General features: G+C 39.8%; 1 protein-coding gene across 1 annotated transcript in view; it reads left to right on the forward strand.

The window, feature by feature from the left end:
* The window catches only part of ARHGEF28 (Rho guanine nucleotide exchange factor 28), a 275,217-nt gene that overhangs the window by 35,749 nt on the left and 213,763 nt on the right, over positions 1 to 25,705 (forward strand). Inside the window, exon 2 of the mRNA XM_054578492.1 lies at positions 13,868 to 13,911. Within this exon, the coding sequence (XP_054434467.1) occupies positions 13,879 to 13,911 (33 nt within the window). The 5' untranslated portion in view covers positions 13,868 to 13,878. The remainder of the gene's footprint in view (positions 1 to 13,867; positions 13,912 to 25,705) is intronic.

A 25,705-nucleotide genomic window follows, 5' to 3' on the forward strand; every position in this document is an offset into this window, starting at 1 on the left:
TCTTTAACGCAGACTCCCAAACCCCCTCCCATCTGGTGACCATCAGTTTGTTCTCTGCATCTATGAGTCTGTTTCTGTTTCGTTTGTTCATTTATTTTGTTCTTTAGATTCCACATATAAGTGAAGTCATATGGTTTTTGTCTTTCTCTGCATGACTTACTTCATTTAGCATGATGCCCGCTAGGTCTATCTGTGTTGTTGCAAATGATAAGATTTCATTTTTCTCTCCACTGCACTTGAAATGCTAAGTAGCGACCTCCTTATTTCCAAAGACACTTGCCCCTTCCAAGTCCTCATTCTTCTTGACTTCACTGCAGTCCTTTGTAAGCTCTAAGCATTGTATATTATTATTGAACTACTGTGTAAGCTCTTGAATTGTGGCTAAACCATTGTGTGTTTGGATTTGTCTTTGTAAACTTCTAGAGGGCATTATCTTACACTTACCTGTGCCCACATTAATATTCAGGACAATGTTTTAAATAAATAATTTGTTGAAGACTTTTTTGTAACTCATTGCAGTGTTTTAATATTTATTATATAGAAAACTTTTCTTTTGTTTTAATCTTGATTCCCAAATGCTGAATCTCACAAGTCTTTGTTTTGTATGTGATAGAAATTTGTGGTTATTATTCTTAGCATATGTAGGTCACATTTATTCAGATTGCAGGAGGCCTGGAATATAGCAGGGTTTCATTCACAATAACAAAACAATTTTTGACTTGACTTTCTCCAGGAGGCCATTCAAACACTAGTTCTCACTTTGTTCCTTTCTTCAAGACACAGCTCATGGTCCCTTTTCTCAGTGAAGTCTTTCCTGATAACTTCAGCTACAAAGCTGCCTTTTTCCTTAACTCGTACAGCACTTACTGTTTAACATAATTATCCCCACTGCTTACCTCCTGGTTACTACTCCGGCCACCCTCATCAGGCTGTGTCCTTACACCAATGTGGTTGTGGCCAAGGGAGGCACCAAAGCTCTCAAATCAAGGCTCCAGTGGGCCCTTCTCAGTCCTCATCTTGCTTTGCGTCAGTTATCCATAGCATTTGCTGCCTTGTCCATCTCTTTTGGAGTTTGTCACATTACTCTCCTTCTAAATTTCTAATGTAGCAGCAGTAGAGTCAGATGGTTGGTGAGCGTGGGATCTGGAACCAGACTGCCTGGGTTTGAATCCTGGTTCAGCCACTTACTAGATGTGTTACCTTGGGCAAGGTGCTCAAACTCTCTATGCCTCACTTTTTCTATCTGTAAAATGTGGATAATATTCTGTATAGTTTTGAGGATTAGATGAATTCAGAATATTGTTTGACATGATAATTAGTGCTCTATAAATGTCAACCCTGATTATTATTTCTCTATTATTTCTCAATGGTTTTTGTGTGTGTGTTTGTTTGTTTATTTATTTATTTATTTGGTGAGCTCTTCTTCCTCCACCTTTCTCTCGGAGTTCTCCAAGATTTTCTTCTAAGCCTTTTGAATTCGTGTGTATCTACTCCCTTGAGCATCACATTTACTCCCAGTGACTTTATGGTACCATATCCTCAAAATCTTTCTCTCTAGCTAAGATTACTTTCTTGAGCTCCAGATCTGTGTTTTTGACCTGCCTCCGATGCCCATCACCACATCTCAAACTCATTATGGATGATACTCATTTTTTTTTCTTTTCAAGCTCATCTGCTCCTCCTTCCACTTTCCTCACTTTGTCAATGGCACTAGCTACGTGGCTTCCCAAACTAGGGACCAAGGAGCCACACTAGATTCCTCCTGGCCCTTCTCCCCTGCATCTAGTTAAGCACCAAGGCCTGTCTATTTGTCCTTTACTTTCTTAACTGTATCTTTGCCCTCCTTGTGACGTTGCTTCCAATCAGGCTCTCAATGTCCTTCCCTGGAACTATAGCTGAGGCCTCTTACTTGGTTTCCACGACTTTGCCTTCTCTCGCCTTCTAATCCACTATCCGCCTGCTGCCACAGTGAGCTTTTTAAAACACTCCACTTAACGCCACTCACTGACTTGAAGTTCACATTCCTTAGCATGACATACCATTGGGGTAGGGAAGAAGTTCCCACCCTTCTCTCCTACCAGTACGCCCCACACGCCTTTTCAGGAGCCCTGAAGGTGTTTGTAGCTTCACAAACAACCCTTTCTTTTATGCTTCCATGCAGCTGTGCTTATTTCTTCTGCCTGAAATGCCCTCCCATTTCATAATCTACCTGGTGAACATCTACTGTCTGCATCAGTGGTTTTCAACGGGAATCTCCATTGGCATTTGGGGAGGACAGTTCTTTGTGCAGGATGAGTTGGGTGTTATAAGACACTTAGCGCCCGTGGTTCCCAGGTGCTGAATGCCAGGGGTAGCTTCCTTACCCCTTCTGCTCCTCCCTAGCCCACCAACCCGTTCATGTAAGAACTAAAAACGATGCCCACCCCCTACTTCCAAAGGCCTTCCTGGGTAGGAATGCATCTAACAAAAAACAACTCTATTCTTTAAGAGTCAGTTTAGGCCTCATCTCTTTTCCAGGGAGCTGTGCCTGATACCGTAGCTGCTGACTGGACTGGAGTATTTCTGCCTCCTTGCATGCATAGAACCCCCCCCCTCTCCGCCTCACACACACATATTATATTCTCATTGTTTTTCTCCTTCTCACTGTGCTAGCATATCCTCTAGGAAAGGATTTGTCTTTGCATCTCCACTTCCTAGGATATAATGGATATGTGATGCATATTGTATAGGAGAGTGAATGCTTATATGATGTTCGGTATTTAGTTGTCTGTTCCTTTAGCTTGTTATTTATGTATTTCACATCGGTATACCCTTTCTTTTCAAATAGAGGGATAGATACTTAAACATTTTTTAAAACCCAGTACTAAGCATGTAGGAAGTTCTAAGTAAACGTGCTGAACTAAATTAAACATTTAGGGGCTAGTCATATTTCTAAGGCTAAAACTCATTTTTTTTCTAATTTTTGCTTTAAAGTTATATCTCTAAATGTGAAAGCATCATTCTAGAATTTCTCCAGGTTTTCCACATTAGTTTTATAGTCTAGCATTGGCTATTCTAGTTAAAGAATGTCTTAATTTTCATGAGGGGGAGAGTTTTCTCTTTCCTACAAAGAGTGTGTGAAGCCTAGTTGGTTCTGGGGACAGGGCAGGTGGTGCGCGGCCGCAGCTGATGGCTGAAATACAGGCAGAATCCACGAAGCGGGTGGTGGCTGTGCCCTCAGCTCAGATTTGTTCATGTCTGAGGGCCTGGCTCTGGTTAGAAACCCTTCCAGTATCAGGATAATTTTCTGTGCACCTGTTCTTCCAACTTCTCTCTCTGCCTCCACTTTCTTCTCTCTCCAGTCAGTTTGTTCAGCAGTCTTTGGATCAATCACATGAAAAGGCAACCTTAGGTAAGTGATGGTCTCACTCCAAACCCTTCAGTGGCTTTGCATTGTCTATAGGAAAAGTTTTTCAACCAGAAATATCTGAATTTTTCTCTTGGACCTTAAATTAAGCCCATGACTCCACAATAGAACACTAGTCTGTCTTGTGACTTAGCAGTTACTTTGTTTTCATCCATAAATAATATTGCCTACTTTTTCTCCCTAGGGTGGGGAAAACTCACATTTCTTCCCTAGGGTAGTTCTGAATTTCTTGATATTTAAAAAATTCAAATTTGCTTCAAGGGATAAAGCCTTGCCACCAGGCAGAAAAAAGCTAAACATGCCACAAGCTGGGGAAGAAATACTAAAAATATTATAAGCAATGACAATATCATTGGAAAATGCAGAGAGAGAGGGAGAGGAGAGATTGAGAGAGAAAAGCCACCTAGGGTAGCCACCGCAAAAGGGAGAAAATTGTTTAGGACACATATATTCTAGCATGATATTTTCCATTGACAATTTTGAGATAATTGTACATTCACATTTAGTTATAAGAAATAATACAGAGATACTTTATATTCTCTGCCCAGTTTCCCCCAAGGTAACTTTTTACAAAACTATAGTATAATAATCAGTATTGACATTGATACAATGCAACCATCTTGTTCAGGTTTCCCAGCTTTGCTTACATGCATTCGCATGTGTAACTTTAAATTTCTATACTATTTTGTCACCTGAACAGTTCTAAAAGCACAAGGATCCCTCATATTGCCCTTTTATTTTGCTCCCCCCACCACCCCTGCAATATTCTTTTTAACCCTTGTCAACTACTAATCTATCCTCCACTTCTACAATTTTATTTTTTTAATTTCAAAAATACTGGCCCTGCCTGGGTGGCTCAGTTGGTTGGAGCATTGTCCCATACGCTAAAAGATTGCAGGTTCAGTCTCTGGTCAGGGCACATACGTAGGTTGCAGGTTTGATCTCCAGTTGCGGTGCATACAGAAGGCAGCTGATCAATGTTTCTCTCTCCCTGTCTTTCTGCCTCTCTCCACCCCTCCCCGCTTTTGGCTCCCCCCAACCCGCTTTCTCTCTCTCTTGCTCTTCCTAAAATCAGTAAACATATCCTTCGGGGAAGTTTAAGAAAATATTGTGTAAATGAGATTATGTAGTCTGTGATCTTTTGGGATTGGTTTTTGTCACTCAGCATGATTTTCTGAAGATTGATCCATGTTGTGTGTATGAATAGTTTGCTCCTACTTATTGCTGAGCCATGTTCATTGCTGTGGTGTGCACATGTATAAGAGTGAATATGTGCACTGGTATTTCACCCTTCCCCTCTTAAAAGACATCTGGGCCAATTCTAATTTCTCGCTACTACAAATAAGGCTGCTATGGACAATCATGTACACGTTTTTGCATAAACATAACTTTTTATTTCTCTGTGGGGAAAATACCCAGCAGTGGCATCGCCGTGTGTTTAGCTAAGGAACTGCTGCCTCCGGCAAGGTAGCTTGCTTGGTTAGAGCGTTGTCCCGCTACTCCAAGGTTGCAGGATCCCCGTCAGGGTGTGTGCAAGAACCAACCAATGGACCCGTAAGTAAGTAGAGCAACAAATTGATGTTTTTATTTCTTCTCTCTCTCTCTAAAATCAATTTTTAAAAAAAAAAGAAAAGAAAAGAAACTGCCCAACTCTTTTCCAGACTGGCTGTATCATTTTGTATCCCCACCAGCAGCATATGAGCGATTGTTCCTCCTCGTCTTCTCCAGCCTTTCAGATTGCCACTATTTTTTATTTGAGCTGTTTGAATGGTATGTATCTATATCTCATTATGGTTTTAACTTGTGTTTCCCTAATAGTTAATGATGTTGGACATCTTTCCATGTGCTTTTTTGCAATCTGTCTCTCCTCTTTAGTGAAATGTCTTTTCTTGTCTTTTGTCCAGTTTCTAATTGGATGGTTTGAGAGTTACTTATGTATTCTAAATGCTAGTTATTTGTTAGATATTTTCTCCTAGTCTGTAGCATGTCTGTTCATCCTCCTCTCACGGCTTTCACAGAGCAAGTTTTAAACTTTGATGTCTGGCATGATTGAAAAATAGTTCTTGGCCTTTTTCATGTTCAATGGTCCATTGAGAATCTAATGAAAGCTATAAACTCTTGTCAGAAAAATGCACATGCACACAAAACTCTGCATCTAATTTCATGGAGTTCACAGACTGTATAAAGTCTATTGATGGACCATATGTTATGAACTCATGGCTTAATCACTGTTGCATTAATTTACAGCGATATTAAGACTCCAGAGAGAGTTGCTCTTATCAAAGTAAAAAATGAGAAAACTTACAGCTTACAAAAATCAGAGCATGCTTCTTTGCCAGACTTTACCAAGCACTTAACTGAAATGCCCCTTTCTCAGCAATACATTTCTCGACTCTGGGAGATAGTACTAGACTGCTACTTTAACTTCTGTAGGAAAAAAGTAACTTTTCTTATGCTGAATTCAGACTTAGGCATCAGCAATGAATGAACTTGGGGGCTTTCAGACTGCCAGTTCAGTTTTAGCAGCATGATTCTCTTGTCTTTATATAACTTATTTTTCTTGCTCTATCTCCTTTATAAAAACGAGTGGAAAATAAAAGAAATGAGATGCTGGTAAAGAAGCAGAGGTCTTACAAATTTGATATGATCATTATTTGTGCCCATGCAGAGAATTGTCAGTATCAGTTGGGCTGTCTTTGGACTTGATTTGCTCCCCCATTGAATGAAAGGCAAAAACTAAGCACACTATAGAAAAGCTGGAAGATAGTTTGTTGAAAAATCTGACTAAAAAGTAACATGTACAGCTGACCCTTGAAAAACAGGGGCTTGGGTCCTGACAGGGTAGCTCTTTTCTTTTTTTTATGAGTGTCATCTCAGTACACCAAGGTTGTGGGTTCCAGCCCTGGTCAGGGCACATACAAGAATCAACCAATGGATGGCTAAGTAAGTGGAACAGGAAGTTGATGTTGCCTTCTCTCTCTCCTTCCCATAATCCCTTCATCTTTTTCTCTAAAATCAGTAAAATAAAAAAAAAAGAAAAAGAAAAACATGGGTTTGAACTACATGGGTCTACCTATATGTGAATTGGACTTTTTTTCAGTAAGTACTGCAAATGTATTTTCTCTTCCTTATGATGTTCTTTAGTAACATTTTCTCTAGTTACTTTAATGTAAGAAGACAGTATATAATACATAGATGAGGTCTGTCCAGAAGGTATCCAGCCATGTAATATGAAAAGCAGAGATATTTATTGAAGAAGATACAAGATACAAGAAACATTGCACACGGGACAGTGACGCCTCAGTCCTCTTCAAAGTGGGCACCTTGGGGCCTCCCGCAGTTCTCCCAATCACCCTCACCTGCCCCATCATATTTTCCTAAATCTCATTGATGGTCTGAAATCTCTTGCCTTTCAAAGGTGATTTTAGTTTTGGGAAAAGCCAGAAGTTGCAGGGCACCAAATCTGAGGTGTAGGGGGGCTGAGTCACCTGAATGATTTGCTGTTTTACCAAAAAACTCTGCATCAGAGATGATGCATGAGTGGATGTGTTGTTGTGATGAAGCTGCCAATCACCAGTTGCCCAGAGCTGCAGCCTTCGGAATCATCTGAATAGCTTCCATGGAGGAATGTTCAAGCTTAATGCAAAATTTGGTGCGGATCCGTTGCTCCACTAGCTCAGTCATTTTGAATGCGATGGCCACACAGTACACATGCTCACTCAAGGGCATCTACCGCCCCCATTGACTAGTACAGTGAAGTCGTCATTGTTCATGCATGCGCGTTCCAGTCCACTCTCCTTGGCTGCCACATTACATGACGTCGTACAAACTGTTCTCATTATATTAACGATGGCTGGACTTTTTCCTGGCAGACCTTGTGTAACCTACAAAATATGTGTTAATTGACTCTGATTGGTAAGGCTTCGGGGCAACAGTAGGCTTTCAGTTAAGTTTTTGGGGAGTCAAAATTTATACATGGATTTTTGACTCTCAGAGAGGATCAGTGCCCCAACCCTCATGTTGTTTGAGGGTCAACTGCAATTAGGAATGCCATTGCCAGGTGTCTGGCAAAGGACTCTGGATGCCTATATGTCTGTTGTTCACTTTTATCACAGATATAGTGAGTTTATTTTAGGGATGGATTAGGTATAAAAGTAGGAGGTTGATGACCTTTATTCCTTTGTGTTTCCAAACCTATTATTCCAAACTATCAGACTTCTTAGTGTTGTCTAAAAATAGTACGTGTTTGTGTTTTTCTTCATGCTTACCTCCTAGTTCCTATTATATAACTCATTATCACTTCATGCTTGCCTTACACTATCATGTCCTGCCAGATCAATGGTATTATTACTTCTTACAACCTTTAGCTTTTCATGGATATAGATGTTATCCCAACCAGACTGTGAGCTCATCAATGATGGGGCAGTGTTTCATATATATTAATATTCCTCCTATGACCGGCTGCATGGTATGCTGTGCACATAGCAACAGCAAATTGACTTTTGGACACACAGGACGTTAGAGATCTATTACACCTGAGAAAATTGGTGCTTTGATAGGTTGTATCTTGAGATTTGTATTGACTATGAAGGATACACTAAATGGGTAATAGCATAAATGAGATTATAAAGAAGGATGTTCAATTGATTTATAGAAAGCTTCTTAAGGGCTTAATCAGTTTGTGTGCAAATAAATTCTATGAAGAAGTGAGTGTGATAGCTTTGTGGAACATTTTGTTAGCAGTTAGCTCACGCTCCTCTTTGTACTTTATAAACATTCTCTAATTTAGGCTGCACCATTTCAGACTGACTGGCTCCCCTTCTTCCTCCCTACCACCCCCAGTAGTTTGAATTAATGAGATCCTATCGAATAGTTACTGCTGTTTCCTTTCTAATCTTCAGACATCTCCCCACACTCTGAGTTGACCAAATAATGCTTCTTAGATCTGCATGACTCACAGGTAGATAACTCTATTCTGAAGCAGGTCTGTAGGCGCTGTTGTGTATTCAATAGCAGGTTTATTTCTAAAATGCTCTCTTATGCATTTCCATTGTGGTAGCATTAAAGGTTTTTACTTAGACTTGGCCTTACCTACAAGTCGTTGAACTATTTTTCCTTCTTCTCCAGTTAATATAACAGTTGTGAAATACAGTTATAATTCTACACTCCCAGGTTTGTATATGGAGCAGTGAATCAACATTTTCTCTCAAAGTTCAGAGGTTTCAAACTGAGGTGGTAATAGGGTTGCCCCTATAGTAATTACTCTGCCCTTTGAATTTTCAAACTGTAGAGGGAATATTCAGCTCTATAAAATTAAATACAGTTCTGTAGAGCTTTACATGATTGTATGTATCTGGTTCAGTGCTCTTCATAATTCTTGATGCCTAGAGATTCCTCTGAGCTGTCAGGGTGGGGCTGAACTACATAGGTTTGTTGCAGACCCACCTGGCCCCAATTCCTGCTCATTTTAATCAGTCTAAAACTTACAGGCTCTGAGTGATTTCATTTGAAATAGACTCAACTGCTTTTAAAAGAACACCCCTTTGTGTATGTTTATTGTACAATAATAATAAATATACAATGATTACAGCTAGAATTGAGTGCTTATGATAGGTAATTTTTTTATGCTATCAAATCTATCTCTTTTTAAAATCCTTACCCAAGGATATGTTTATTGATTTTGAGAGAGAAAGGGAGAGGGAGGGGGAGAGATAGAAAGAGGAGGGAGAGGGAGGGGAGAGGGAGTGAGAGAGACAGACATTGATATGAAAGAGAAACATTGATTGGTTGCCTCCTGTATGTGCCCTGGCCTGGGATCGAACCTGCAACCCAGGCATGTACCCTGACTGGATTAGAACCTGCAAATTTTTGATGCACAGGATGAAGCTCCACCCAAATGAGCCGCCTGGCCATGGCTCTATGAGATCTCTTAATGCTTGCAACAATCTTACATGGTAGATACTGTTACTAGTTCCAAATTGGCCTAGGGAGATGAAATAACCAGCCCAACGTCACTCAGTTAGAACATGGCAGAGCTGGTGTTCAAATGCAGCCTGTTCCCGAGCATGGACTGTCAGGCATTTGCTTCTTTTTAGCCAAGCATATTGCTGTCTCTTAGACCATCTGTATGTTACAAAAGGACTTCATGCTGAAGCGAAGGAGAGCATGGGCTCTGGGGTCAGAGGGGCTGGAATCCCATGCCAGTTCAGCCACTTCTAGCTTCTCGACCTCAGCCAAGTGGCATAACTTTGCTGAGCTTTTCTTTCCTCATGTGTGAAGTGGAGACTGTACTTGAGTTCCTCTTACCTGAGAGCCGGTATCAGGGAAAGCCTTGAGAGGGGGAAGCTCCTTAAAGTGGGACCAAGATTTCATAGGAAAGAGCGATAGAGAAGGACTTGCCTGGTGTTCTAGTTTTTGAAAAGGAAACTAAAATTATGAAAATAAGTATCATATTTGTTTTAGAAAACTTGTTTTATTTCTTTGGCTAACAGGCAACATAACATCATGGTTAGGAGTAAAGGCTATGGATCGGGCTGCTGGATAGCTGCTGTGTTGTGTGTGACCTAATGTAAATTTAGTTCTGAACGCTACTAATTCTTAGCATGAACGTGAAATGAATTTTGTGTGTGTGTGTGATTAGTGGGGGAGGGGGTCGTGACTTCTACTTACAAAATTAATTGCACAGTAGGATACTCCTGCTATCATGTTTGATTTTCAAACAGCTATTTTGAGGGTCATTTTTATTAGGAGTACCAAGAACTTCTTCCACTTTCTCATAGTGTAGGAAGGAGAAGGTGCTCTTATTCCTGTAATACTGAAATTACTATATTTAAACCTTTTTCTCATTATGATTTTTCTTTTTTACTTGTTAATGGATTTCTGACACATTCTCATGGATCAATAGCTTCAGGGCTTGAGAAGTTCCCCAATACTCAAAAATACTTTCTCAACTTTAACTTTATTTCAGACTTTTAAAACAGATTTCCAATTTTGTTTTAAATTGATTTGTATTTTATTTACAACGTCTGGTAATGAAAATATGGTTAAAAATAGCTACAAAAAATCTGTGATGTACACGATGGGGTGGCTGGCGAGTGGATGCCAACAGTAAGGCTGGGCGGGGAGCGGATGGGGGCGGCAGTTGCTTGTAATCCTGTAAGTGGTGTTTATTTGTTTAAAAATGTATGTTTAGGAAATTTTTGCTTCTCATGTGACCTGTAATTGCACGAACTTGTAAATGAAGATTCAGATGACTAGACCTTCCTACATGTTCCTCTCAAGGCTGTTGTGTGAATTCCCCAAGATGAAATTTGTAAAATACTTAGCGTGGTGCCTGATATGTCATTATTCTTCCAAATGTAGTTATGAATAGTCTTGGTAAATATTCTTTGAGCATTACCTGTTAATAGGTTTTGTAAAAGGCATACAACCCAATGATTATTGTGTGTTTGAAGACAAGATTTGAGTCATGGGTTTTATGTTGAATCAATCTTTGAATACTTCATTTAGATGCAAAAACTTAACAAATCCAGAATTTCATAAAATCAAGAATTGATTTTTTTCTGTGTAAGTTGAATGTTATATTTTCTTTCCTCTTTAACTTAAAATATCTTTATCTGTTGAAAATTGTCTATTTTTTATTTTGAGTTAGCTGCCAATCAAAGATATTGGGATATTTAGTCCTCATAATGTCTAAAACATTGTATGTTGATGTTATTTTCATAAGATTCTTTTCCCTATTTTGGAGCAAACATAAAAACGGTGGCTGTGTACCAAGACCCCAAACCATCCCCCAATGTCTGCCAACAAGACTAGAAATGTTTTGACTTTTACTCCCTAAGAAACATTTTTGAAAAATGCAATACGATTAAAGCAAAAAAGTACTTGAATCTGAAATTTTGAAATTATAGATAGAGAACTCAAGCATTAGGAAACAAAATGAAGTGAAGAACATGACATGTATACAGGGGAAAGCTACGAGGTGAAGAATCCAGGCAGTTGTAACTTGCCTTGCAGGTACAACTGGTTTAATTATTAAAGCTGTTGTAAAAGGAGGCACAGAAAGGTTTGGCCCTGCAGCTCTGCAGGCTGGCACAGGACTTACTGCTCTTTACCATAAAAGAGGAATTAATTTTGGGGAAAATCCAAATGAGAATGTATCTTTCAGCTTGAGGCTTATTTTATCAAGTATATATGTAACTTGCTCCGAATTGTTTTCTTCACAACTCAACTTGGAAATTTTGACAGGGGTTTCACTCTTCAGAACACATCTTCATGTTCTGATCAAAAGTGGTTTCTTTTTGATATACTTTATTATCAGTCAAAATCTAACAAATATCACATGCTTAGTTGTGGAAAACATCTGTGCTATCCTATAAATGCATGGTGAGCCCCCCACGCCACCTAATTTGTTTTAATATACTTCTTAAAAATTTCAAGTCTTCCAAGTTTTGTTCACAAAGGAATGTGCTTTCGTTTGTTACTTATTATTTTCTGTATATTATTTCAGTCTTTTGAAAAAATCACTGCATTTACTAGAGAATGCATTTCTTATACTATGAAGTAAAAATGTCGAATGATCTTATAATTTTATCAAGTTGAGTATAATGTAAATTATACTTTTTACATTGAGTATAATTTACATTGAGTATATATTTTTTACATTGAGTATAATGTAAAGGTTTGGAATTGTGCATGACATGACTATAAATGTAAGTGAAAATATTGTTAATGTCTTGAGACAGTGTGCATTTAGGGTAAGGAGTCATGGCACATGCTAGTGGATATACGTTCATATTTTAAGTGCCTTCTGGATAATTTTTAATCTGGGGGTATCTACTTGTCATTGCTCTTGGATTAGTCTTTATTTATATTTCATAGTGATAAGCAATTAGTATTAGGAAACAGTTTTGTCATATTCTTGTTAGTATTACATTTAATTGGAAGTTCTTTCCTAGTCTACTTAAGCTATTCATCTAATATGTGAGGTTAGTTTCATTAAAAATTGATGATGATAACCCATAAGCTCATTTAAGTGGGTGCACACAGGGCACAATGTGTTGAAAATGAGGGTCAAGGAAGGGCTCTGATGTCAATGCCTTGGGCTTGTGGCACTCTGCCTGCTCTCAGGATGATTGATGAAATGTAACTTGTGACCTAGCAGGGGGCCAGTGCCAGCATATATGTAAATTATTAATAAAACAAGTTAAATATTTTATAAAAAATAAATGTAGGACTTTTAATATTTTCCTCCTGGCCAAGTTTCTCCGCTGGGGATTACCATACTAAATGTCTCAATTTGGATTGCTGGGTGCCTGCCTTCTTATGAGAAAGCCCCAAACTACTGTAGCTGTGCTGTGGCCCAGAACCAAGCCAGGCTTAGCCTGTCCCACTTCTGTTCTCTGTGGGGCGGGGAAGGGGGTGGTGGTGAGTCTCCCCGTCTGCCCTTCTCAGAATTCTCCTGCAGCCCCCTCTTTGCTTACTCCCAATCTTTAGGTCTTTTGTTCAGCTGTGAGCTCCTTGAGGGCTGGGCCTCATGGTAGTGTTCAGTGAACCCTCCTCCCCCATTTTTTTATTGATGTATAGTTGACATACAGCATCTTATTAGTTTCAGGTGTACCATATAATGATGTGATATTTGTATATGTTGCAACGTGATCGCCACAATAAGGCTAGTTAACATCTGCCGCCATGCAGAGGGACAGAATTTTTCTTTGTAATGAGAACTTTTATAATCTATTTTCTTAGCAACTTTAAAGTGTGCAATACGATATTATTAACTGGGGTCACTATGTTGCACATTACATCCTTATAACTTATTTTATAACTGGAAGTTTGTGCCTATTTGACAACCTTCAACGAATCCCTTTTGAATGATGCTGGCTTCTTTGCTCTGAAGCTGGAAACCAGTTTCTGGGTGTGGGTTTGAAAGGGCCAGGCACACCCAGAGGCTGATGAGATGCATGCAGCTGGTGAGGAAGTAGGTTAGGTAGTGTGATAGCGGCCTGCATTCCCCCACACTGAAATGTCTGGCCCTGACTAAGATCTACAATAGAATGATCTTATCACCATTGGCTCCTGCCGTATTTGGCCAAAGTGGATTCTGACCTGAGACAAATCTGTGATCCAAGTGAATAACTAAGGTGGAACTTTCAACATCCTTATGTTGATTTTTCTTGCTGTTCTGAAATATAGTTTCTATTCTAGGAGTAGTCAGTGGGATGTCAGCACTGACAACTTTTCCTTATGTGTGGAAAGTAACATGAAATAAGAAAGGGGGATTTTTTTTATACAGGTAGCATCTCATTTCTATATTCTTTTGTAATTTTGTCTCTGCAATTTTACTATCTAATGAGTTACTGTTCCTTCCTGGACAATGTTGATAACTGAAGGGCAGGACATAGCTCTGTTGGTTGGTCACACGGGGACTCCTGCAATAAATGCTCTTCTTATTATTTGCAGATGCAGAAGCCATGGAGCTGAGCTGCAGCGAAGTACCTCTTTATGTAAGTTCCTAAGCACCGGGCTTCAGGTTGAAGTGGCTCTTTCCTAGACTCAATACCCTTGTGACTGAAGTGGGGAGAAAGGCTGTGCTCACTATTGAATTGAGGCTTTTGAAAAACAACACACAGCGCTACTGTCTAGTTTAAGTATTTGCATGAAGCCTTTTAAAACTGGTTGGCTCCTGGTTCCAAAGTCTGGGTTATATTTCCCTGAGTAACTTTTTTTTTTTAACTGTATAAGTTCTGGACTCAGAACTTACTCATATATATGGCTTTAAGTACACTATTTTATGATAATATCCTGATAATCGCCAAGAACATGCTGTGTGTGTCTTTTCAGCGGGAAGGTTCTGGGATACTTGCGTTGGTTAAAAGCATGAAATAGAAATTCAAAGGGAAAGTTGCTGGTGTATAGATATGGAACAAGTGGGGGACTGAGTGACAGAGATGTCCATTGAGATTCCCAATCTATGTGCCTTCGGGTTGGAGGGAGGATTGTGCTCTTAAGGACCCATCGTGGGTAACAGGGGAGTGAACTGATGGTCTCCTCTTGTCAAAGGGAAAATGGCTTCCTCGTCCCATCTTATTTCAGACAAACCCTCTTCTCTTGGCACCTGTGTTGATGGGGGCTGGGCGTATGGGTATGTGCAGGAGGACGGCTGTTTCAGGCGGCTTTTGCGTTATCCACTCATGGACTACAGCAAGAGTACGGGATCTAGAATAAAGGGTATGCCCTCAGTTCAGATGGATCCTTAATAGAACAATATCAAGAAATTGAAACAAGCGGGTTCAGAATCCTCAGTCAATTAAAGCGTATTAATTCACTTTTCTTATCGCCTTCACTACCCAAGCAGGCCTCTCACTCCTCCCCTTACATGTGCCCCACTGTAGTCCTTGGAGAAGCAGAAAATGATCAAATAAATGGATATTAGAATTTAAAAAATGCCTTGTGGGTTACCCAGTGGTCTGTAGAACTCTCTTTACGTTGTGCTTTGAAAGTCGTAAAGTGTGTTTATAGACAATTAGGCTTGGACCAGCCATAATTGAGGATTAAAAAAAGACTGGCCCAAGACTAGATTGTAAAGTACCCCCAAGTTTTATTTACTTATTTTTTGTGCTTTATTCCTCTTCAGCTCTATTCATTCTACCCTGTTTTCCTACCTCAAACCAAATAAATACATTTTATCAATATTTGTGTGGAATTTTGTCTATATTTGTATGGAATTTTATCAAAGGTTCTTTTGGCATTTATTTAGATAATGTGCTTTTTATTTTACTAACTGTGATATATTGGATCTCGTAATTTTGATGCTTTCAAGTACTCTACCAGTCCTATTTAGTTGTTATAACTGGATCTTTGGAAAAAGAAATTAAGATAGCTCTGATAAGTACATAATTTAGATAGAACCCAAACAAAACAAGAAATTGTGAAGAACTGTAACATTGAAGGTATAAAAATAAATCGACAAACCTAACTGTGATATAAAACCTTGTGGTTGATCAGCACACTTGTGGCTGGTGTAGCTACCAGCTGTACTGAGCTTGGACCTGCTAGACTGTGACTAGATTAGGGGAGAGCCACCTGTAACTCACCCCCTATGATAACAGGTTGTTCAAACATTAATATATTTTACCAATTCTAAAGCACAGTTTTTTTTTCTTATTTTAACATCTCTGAAGTCGAGATGCTCTTACACTGTGCATCCTGGCCGAAGTCAGGACGGGGCTGTCGTTCCCCACACGCGTGTGATCTCGGTCACAACCATCACTTCGGAGCACTTATGAACTGGGCTGGTAAAACATGAATTAATTGCTTTCAAAATTATTTCCCCATGATTTGATATTAAAAGGCAAAGTTACTATGTATATAGACACACATGGGAATAGTGGTATGATACATGATGAAATCTGTATAAATAAGTTGAAATAAAATTCTAACATCATGATCAGCAGTTTTTCTTTTAGTGGAATATAAAATGCATAGTATAACATGGTATCTTGTATTAATTATGTATATTTCATATATACATCACTGATTCTAATTATATATATATATGGTAACCTGCTTTTTTTTCACTTAACATTTTATATCAGTATTCTTGAAGATTGACCTAAGCCAGGCTAACCATTTGGCCTTGTCAGTAAGGCCAGTGGAGGTTTATTATAATGAAGACAAGTCTCAAACCAAATGCCATCAAATAGGCAATATGTAAACAGAGCAGACACAAGAGCTGCACACAACTTGTTTCTGTATCTTGATGCAGGCCTCCTCTCTGCCCTTCTGCCTTCAGAGATTTGATAAATATTCACTTCTAGTTTCTCCTCATTTATTACAATCTGGTTTTTAAACCCTTAATATTTTAAAATTTATAATATATTTCATATATTATTAAAAAACAAAAATAAGAAATTAAAACCATTTTTAACCGGTCATCCATTGTAAGCACTAGTGATATTTTTGTATTTTTTCTTCCAGAATTTTACCTACATTTTTGTGGAAACTTATGAAAGATTCTTTTGGCATTTATTTAGATAATGTGCTTTTCATTTTAGTGACTGTGATATATTGGATCTCTTAATTTTGATGCTTTCAAGTACTCTACCAGTTCTATTTAGTTGTTATAACTGGCTCTTTTGGAAAAACAAATTAAGATAACTCTGTTAAGTCCATAATTTAGATAGAACCCAAACAAAACAAGAAATTGTGAAGAATCCATAACGTTGAAATTATAAAAGTACTAAGCATAATTGCATGCTAATACACTGGAAAAATCTCATTAAGATAGGCTTTAAAAATATAAATTACAAGATTTAACTTAAGGAGAATTAGATCACATAAATAGAGCAATGATGATGAAGTAAAAAAATTGATAGAAATTATTCCTCGGCTTCTACCCCGCCCCCCTACCTTTCAAAAAAGAGCACCTCTGCCTTGGCCGGTGTGGCTCGGTTGGTTGGAGTGCTGTTCCGCACACCAAACGGTTGGGGTTTCGATTCCCACTGAGGGCATGTACCTAGAGTGTGGGTTTGATCCCTGATCAGGGCATGTAGGGGAGGCAACCAACTGATGTTTCCCTCTCACATCAGTGTTTCTGTTTTTCTTTAAAATCAATAAACGTATTTTTTTAAAAAGCATCTCATTCAGGTAGATCCTATAGGTGATATTTTGTTTAATCATAACCTGTCTTGATTGAACTGTTGTATCATTCTTACAGTCAAATGTCCTTCTGTTTCTCTTTTTGGGTCACTATAGAGAATCCCTCCTGAAGGTGGTGGAGAGTTGATTACCACCTATAGGAAAATCTATGGATCTAAGTCTTTTTTTCCTTCCCTCGTATTATGTATGGATCACTGAAGAAAAATTTCAACTTTTTTTTTAAAGTTTTATTCTTTTATGCCTTTTACTATTGTTTTTACCCCTTGTAGAACAACTGATATTCCAGGGTTGGACTGTTTCATTCTTTCTTTTTTTGGGGCGGGGGAGGGGAGCATCTGAATTCTGGAATTTCTTTATTTTTCACTTAAGTTTTCTGTAGTGTCAAGTTTTTTTCCCCCTATTCTTCCTGCCAGCAAATTTTTAGATTCCATTACATTGTTTTTAGTTTCTATACAGTATTTTCAAATCTTGGTCTGTTTCTTCTTATGCCCATGTAGTTTTAGAGAGATAATCTTTTATATTTTACTGTGAGCACAGAGCAAGAACTTAAAATATTTTTTCAGTATCTACCAGGAATCTGTTTCAGAGAAAGTTTTACTCTCTGATTCCGTTTGTGTTCTTGAGTTTTTTGGCAAACACTTTTTTCTCATTATTTTGGACAAATACTTCTGTTTGTTCATCTTCAGGAAGGAGACTCTATCTTAGTATTGGGGATGCAGGGATATTCCTGAACTCAGCCACAGACTCACTTGAACTTTGAAAATAACCAGAGAGGTCCACTGAGTTGCCTTTGCAGGAAAAGAGAAGCACTGCTCTATGACAAAATTAGGGAAGAAGCAGGGATTGGCAGGACTAGTGGCCAAGAGTTGTATAGCATCGACTTGCAAACCTTAGGGATGTGCTCACTGCAAATCCAATTCTCAGCCTCTGAGCAGCTTCCTGCGTCTGTACTTAAAGGGGCACTAAAGGAGCAGTTCTGGAAGGCCAGGCTACTTATTCACAATAGAAAAGCTATAGCCTGGTTTGAGATCCTGGTTTTTTATTTTTTATTTTTATTGAATTCATTGGGGTGACTTTGGTTAGTAAAATTCTATCAGTTTTCAGATATGCAAGTCTGTAATACATCATCTGTGTATCGTTCTGTGTGTTCGCCACCTCAAGTCATGTCTCCTTCTATCACCACTTGTACCCTGCCTTTAACCTCTTCTACTTCCCCCACTCCCTTTTCCCTCTGGTAACCACCCCTCTGTTGCCTGTGTCTATGAGTTTTTTTTCCTTTTCTTTGCTTAACAGACTCATAGATATGAGAACAGACTGAGGGCTATCAGAAGAGATGGGGGTTGGGGACTGGGTAAAAAAGGTATAGTCTTACTTTTTAGATTGAATGGTAACTTAAGCTAGTGAAAAGATGAAGCTAACAAGAGAGTGAAAGCCTGGAAAAGTGTAAATTAGAATTAGTATAACCAATCTAAGATGTTTATAGCATAAAACTCTTTGACATCACTTGGGAGTTTGAAAGTCCTATGTGTTATTTTTATTTTGTTTTAGTTTGTTGCTTTTAGTCTTATATTCGCCATTTTCTAGTTTGTACATGAGAAGAGATAGGAAATGATGCAAGTAGAACTTGAAAGGAGAGATTTTCGCTGACTGGGTATTTGAATTTTGAAAGAGGAAGAGATTTTGCATTCACAAGCTAAATTGTGTGTTTTTGCTGGTGAATGTTTTTCGATTACTTTTTAATTTGAGTTTTCTCTAAATTTTTGTGAAGGAAGGCTAGAAAACAAATACATGTTATGCTTATTTAGCTATTCACATTTTTCACATTAATTATATTTTTTGTTTTTATATAAAGTACAATTAGCAGTACTCTTCCCAAAATATCAATTCATGCTGTGACTGAAACAGAAGAGCTCTTTCTTGGGAAATTGTTGGTTCCAAAGGCTTTCCTCCCCTTTTTTCTCAATAGAAATAGTTTTCTATTTAATGATTACTTAAATGACACTTGCTCATTATAAAAAATAAAATTATTAAGAAGAAAATAAAGATCACCCGAAATTCTGTGTTTGAAAGAACTTTCCTTATGTGTACACACACACACACACACACACACACACACACACAGGTTCCATAAAAGGAAACATAGAAAAACTGTTTTTATTACCTTGGGCAGATCTCATTAATTCCCCCTCCCCCCACTTAATACCACCCTGTCTTCCAACACAGAACACTTGCTCTCAGGAGCAGTCGTGTCCTCTGGAAACTTGTTAGAACTACATGTTCTCGGACCTGACCCCCGACCTGCTGACAGTCTGGGGGTGGGGTCCAGCAACCTGTGTTTTAACCCAGCCTTCGGGCCATTCTGATGTCGTGCGCTAAGGTTTGAGGACCACTGACCGCGTATGTATTTCCCCACTTTTCTGTGCTCACACAGTCCTGTGCATACACAATACAGATACGTGCTGTAATAAAATCATGAACAAATCTGGATCATATTATATAGGTTTCTCTTTTCCAACTCAGCAGTACTTTGTGGAAACCTCTCCAAGTCATCAAGTGTAGCTCAGGCTCATTCTTCATTCTTTTAAATGAATGAGTGTGGACACTAGAGACTCTTGTCCGTGTGTCCTTATATATGGATGCTTTTGTCTTGATGAAATAAATTCTCAAGAATGGAATTGCTGGATGAAGGGTGTAACATTTCAAATTTTAATGGATTGCTTTGCCAATGAGAGGTAGCAGGTCATATTTTATTCAGTGACTATGAGAAATACTTAATATCTAGTGCTTTAGCTTTAATAACTGGTAATTACTGGGGACTGTGTTCTCATTTTCACTGTGCAAAGGTGGCTTCTTAAATTTTGTGTTATTCATACTAGTTACAAAAAAATATCTTGCTTGATTTAATCCCCACCCTGCCCCCCATGGTGCTTCATTTCTGCTGTTTCCCAAATTCTGGTTAAGGTAAGTTTTTATTCCATGGAGATTTTTATAACATCTGCACAGGGCATGCCTGTGAACCTTTGCGTGTGGACTCTCATTCCCTTCCACTCTTCAGGAGTGTTAAACGTAGTGAGTGACTGAGAAGAGTAGGGTCATTCCTTCCTCTGGAGGTTGCGAATTGTGTAACTGGGCAGTGGAGTTTTCATTGCAGTAGCTTGCTGCCAGCTGGATCCAAGCTGCTTCCCTATTCCCTTAGCATTTTATGTTTATATTATTCTTTTATTCTGAGTCACAGTCTCCTGCTGTTTGCTCCCAAGAATATTGGTTGCTGCTGGGCTCGTTGTATATATTAATTGAAAGTTCAGTCTGCTGTTTAGCGATCTGATTAGCACTTTAAGTAGCTGAGCTAACCCGCCCCCACCCTTCAACCTCTTTCATTTCTGGGGCTTGGTGTAGTTTTCTGGAATCCTCGGCCAAGTGGACTCCTCTTGGTCCCAGCCTTCTGCAGGGAGGACCTGAGGACAGGTTCCAGGGCCTGTTTCTGAGCCCAGGAAGGCAGCTTCCTATTGTGGGGGTAAGTGACTTGGTGGCTTTGTTCTGAGCTCACCTGGCAGACGCCTCCTTCCTGGCTCCTGCAAATCCCTCTGGCTTCTGGTTCCTGTTGAAGGAAATCCTGTCCTCCAGATGCTGCCCCTTCTCTGCTTGTGACTGTGCCTCCCGAAGAGCCGCCGGTGGCTGGCCTCCCGTGACCGTCAACTTGGAATGTTAGTATGTGATAACACCTCTGAGACCTTTGCATTTGCTTTGCAGATGGGGAAATTGAAGTTTCTAGAAGGAGTGACTTATTTGACCAAATTAACTCAGCTGGTGTGACACTCAGGATTTTTAAATACAGCTTTAGAAGCCATACATTGATTTTTCCCCCGGAAAGTAAATCCAGTAATGCGCCTGGGGTTTTCCCATCTTCCCCGGTCACTGACAATGGCTTTCCCCATCGTGCTGTGAGCACAGTCCAGTTCCCCCATTGGCCAGGCACTCAATGGCCCTGTTCTGTCCTCTCCTGCCCTGCTCTCCCCCTTGACCTTTACAGCATGAAAAACGGTGCCATCCTGGACCTTAAAGTAGCTCAGTTGTCTCACGGAGTTTGTCCTGAGGGTGCTTCCTCCCACTAAATCTAGGCAAGCCCTGACCCGCTCAAGCTCATTTGCTCACAAAAACCTGGGCCCGATAATTTAGTGGTCCTTTGCCCCATCAAGTTCTCCAGCTCAAGTTAATAGAAATTTCATTAGCTCAGGTGTCCCAGGGTGCGGGGGGAGGTTTTTGTTTTTTGTCCCCCCGCCCCAACATGTCATTGTAGATAATTCTGGTTTTGAGAATGGAATCGGAGCTTTTGCCTGAAATCAACTTCTAAATCACAAGTTTACTTTGTGCCAACTTGTTTTTAGCAAATTATATATTAACATTACCTGTGTCTTGACTTTAAAACAGCAGCACATGCATCTCAGCTGATTGCTACCTGCTGGATGGTGTCCCTTGTTTGAACTGGGCTGGCATAAGTCGCTCTCCTTGGCGGCTCTTGCTTTCTAATAACTTAGCTTGACCTTTTTCTACCTGCTCTGCCTGGTTGTGCTCTTACCTCTTTGCCTTTTCTCCAGTTTTTCTGATGAGAGGGCAAACAGACTCCAAAACAGCGTATTCTAGCCAGAAAGATGTCAGTTCTGTGAAGCCTTGAGCTCCTTAGCTGTTGCAAGAGATTGCCTGATGGTTCTGGCAGGCACTGAGGGGAAAAACCACTTTTCAGACTTTAGCAAAGCCTCTGACTTAGAGATGTTATATAAATCCTCCATTAGCTTCATCCCTGTCCAGATTCTTAAAGAAACAACACCTTTCCTCTCAACACAATGGCACTTTATGCAGGCTCCTTCTACAGTCCCCGCTGAGACATGGCCTTCTGACAAAAGGCCTGAAGGTAAAATGTACAACTACAGGAAACGGCAGGCAGAATTAGCCCTGACACCCAACTCTGAAGGAATTCCTTTGTGGCTGGGGCTGTGAGTAAATAAGTACCAAGTGTTCTTAAATCTTATTGTCTCACTTCCCAGATTTCAGCAACAGCCCCCACAGTTTTGGGTAATAAGTAGTCTTGTATTTTTTAACATAGAACTTGAAGTAGCTGACATTTGCTCTATTTGATTTTTTAAAATTATTACCTTAAGCAAGGATTTTAGGCATGATGGGTATAGGTCAGATTTTTCTCTGGGAGAACCGTCGAAATAAGATGTGATCCAGTGAAAATGTGTTATTGACACATTCTGGAAAGGAAGCTTTTACAGAAGGTGTGATATATAGTGATATATTATCAACAGTTTCTTCCGCTTATCCCTAAGGCTGTGTGTGTGTGTGTGTGTGTGTGTGTGTGTGTGTGTGTGTGTGTCAAAAACTTTGTTTCTAATTCCTGCCTCCTTTTCTTCTCCATAATTTCATACAGCCTGGCTCCTATTATTTTTTAACAAAACTAATTTCATGAAGGTCAGTAATTTCATTCTTGCTTAATCTAAGGTGTCTTTTTAAATCCTTTAGTACAATGGACTATTCCAGGCACTAGGGATAGAGCAGAGACGGAAACAGACAAGGCCCCAGGGCCCTGTTCTCCCAGAACCCAGCTGGGAGTGGAGAGATGGACAGTAAGTAGGTACACAGATAAAAACATAGGGACTTTAGATGGCGTCCTGTGTTAGGATAATCCAAGTGTGATATGGTAGAGAATGGTGTGGGAGAGAGCGACTAGATGGAGTAGGAGCCGGGATCCCTGGAGAGCCTTCTAGAAGAAGGGTGAGAAACAAAGGCCTTAAAGTAGGAATGAACTTAAGGTATTTGAGGGACAGCAGAAGGCCAACATGACCAGCACAGCATGAGAGAGGAGACAGGCCAGAGAGGTGGGCAGGGCTAGATCCTGGAAAGCTTTGGCGGCCAAGGTAATGAAATGAGACATCGATGAGGTCTAGGTGGAGAAGCTGTTTGATCTGATTTGTAGTTTAAAAATGTACTCTTGGTGTCCTCCGACTCTGCTGGTTCTCTTTCAAGTTCTCTATTGAGCTTTCTTCTCTGTTTACATGGGTGTTCCCCAAGGCCCCCACCGTTCTTCTCTCTTTCTCCACGTGCTCATCTCTCCTGGTTCAACCATGCCCCTCCCTGCAGGCTCTCCTCCGGACCTCAGCCCATGCCACATCTTCTGTTTCCAGCTGGCCTGTTTGTCCTTTCCATTCAATTATGTGGCCTTAGCTTCAAATGAAGACCGTTAAATTAAAACAATTTTTTTCCCTAAGTTCTCTTCTAAAGCAGCCCTCTTTCCCACTCCTGATGTCTGTTACCATACCATCGTTCTCCCAGGCAACCAGCTTTAAATGTGTGTTTTTCTAACGGCTCTGTTCCTTTATTCTCTGTAGTTGATCAGTCATCAAATGTGCTGATGGTCATGGCTGTCTTTTCTCTCCTCTGCCAGTGTCCTAAGTTATCTTTGGATTGCCACCTTTAGCCTCCTCAGAGTTGCCATGTACTCAGATGCTGGGAACACTTTATCCCACGCCCCTGCAAATCGGTCGGCCCCCTGTATTCATCTCTTGCCTTGCAGCCATGTCCTCTCTCTACTTTGGTGGACTTTCTTCTCTGATTTGCAGGATTTTCCCCAAGCTGCCTCAGTTGCATAACTGATGCTATGGCTAAGGTAGGAATGGGATACAGGTTATGATACCAGAAGCCTGTGCATTTGGTATGTTCTTGGGTTAGGTTTCCATTTTGGAAGCTGCTTCCTACCTCCTGGGTACTTCAGCAACAATCAGGATGTAATGCTACACCATGGTGCCTTGGGGACAGCCTATAGCCCAATGGATGGAGCTTTCCAAAGCCAAGGCCAATTCAAAGAGAGCAACAGCTTCCTGCTTTAGAAAAATAAATTACAATTTAAAAATTAAAGTGCCATTTAATAATACTAGCACTTACATATTAGTAGGACAAAGCTAAAGTAAGCGCTTGGGTCCAATGAAACAACTTAAAATCCAAACATTTCTAATAAATCTGTTACTTTCTTAACCCTGTACAGTACATTATACTCATTAATGAGTGCTCACTTAACTTTTTATAAAAACTCTGTGAGGTAGGAATTATCTTCCATTTATACATAATAAAGCTGAGTTTCAAAGGATGGGGGTTGTATTCCTTCATCAGCATTTATCTGTTTGGGCCAGGAACTGTGAATGGCACAGAACTGAGTGAGCTTTGGCCATCCAGCTAAATTACAGTGGAACTTGGATTTGAACCCCAGATCCTATTCTCAATTCAGGCTGTTCTGAATTATACCACAACTGTCCCATGGACACAGATTGTTACCCTTTGTTATATCAAAGTACGTAATGTAGGGTTCAGTGTACTGTAAACTTCCAGTAAATGTTTACCAATTGAATTTCTGCAGAATCATTGATGGACAGGCAAGCTCGCTCTCTGACCCTTCATGGGACATTCTGGATAGCGGCGGTGATCATTGTTGGGGAGGGGCCAATGGACAAAATGTTTGGTGATAGTTAAAGCTGGTGCTTGGGCACGCCTGTGACACTGTATAACCTCCTTGCTCCATAAGCTCTATCCAGACCCTCCTCCTCTCGGCTCTTCATAAATGTCCGACTTCTTCCCTCTCAAAGTCCTCTAGACATTCTACATTTTACATTTTTGAGGGGGGTTTGTTTCATGTCTCTTCTCTTAAGCTTATGAACACCAGGACAGCAGAGATTTAAATTTTTTCTGTTCGTTGACTTTCCAATATCAGTTCAGTACCACGATCAATTAATACTTGTTGAATGAATACACGCTCTGATTTCATTCCATTCAGTCAATGGTGTTCCCGGTTCAACCCGGAGCACACTCTAGTTTTGTTGTTTGCTCATCCTGTCATGTGTGTTTTCCTAGCAGCTTTGTGACTGGCTCTATACTGGGAGGGCACAGTCCTGTTTTGTGTGCTCTAAGGGGACCCAGCATCAGAGGGAAGGTCCAGCAGGAGGAGGCTCTCGTCGTGAAGGCAGGATGTTGGGAGGTTTGGGGGGAACGTGTTCCTGGGTCTGAATCTTAGCTAAATTTTGAAGGCACTATATAGAATATAACCAAATTATGCAGTAAAAATTAATGAAGTTTTTGTGGGGGAGACAATTCCTAGCTGAAAGTTAGAATTTAACAATGAAGAAGTTCTGATAAAATAGTGGGGAATGAAAAGCTTACCTTCTCTAACAGAAGATGCTTGAAGAGTCCCCAAGTCAGGAAAGATGATCTGTGAACTGTGTCACATGAATTTTTTTTACCCTCTTTTTTGGCATTCTTTACTCGTGTCTCCCAATACTCATAGTTACTATGCTCCATGTCTTTGGGGAAGAAAAAAAAAATCATTGAACTATTACCTTACCTGTTTAGAGCACCTTGTTATGTTCTACGAGTGTTCTTAGACATTAGTTTATTAGACATTACTATTTTGCAGAGGAGGTGAACTTAGTGATGTTAAGTGACTTGCCATGAGAGCATTCATGTATGCATCCATTCATGTGACAAATTTTACATGCCAAGTACTAAGTGAGATGCACCAGCAGGGACAGGTGAAGGTTTTGTGGCGACTGAAACTTATGAATTTGAAGGATTCCCTTTGGGGAAAGGAATATAAAA

This window comes from Pteronotus mesoamericanus, unplaced genomic scaffold (genome assembly GCF_021234165.1).
Source record: "Pteronotus mesoamericanus isolate MK-2021 breed Mesoamerican mustached bat unplaced genomic scaffold, CSHL_Meso_final contig_50, whole genome shotgun sequence".
Classification (NCBI taxonomy): Eukaryota; Metazoa; Chordata; class Mammalia; order Chiroptera; family Mormoopidae; genus Pteronotus; species Pteronotus mesoamericanus.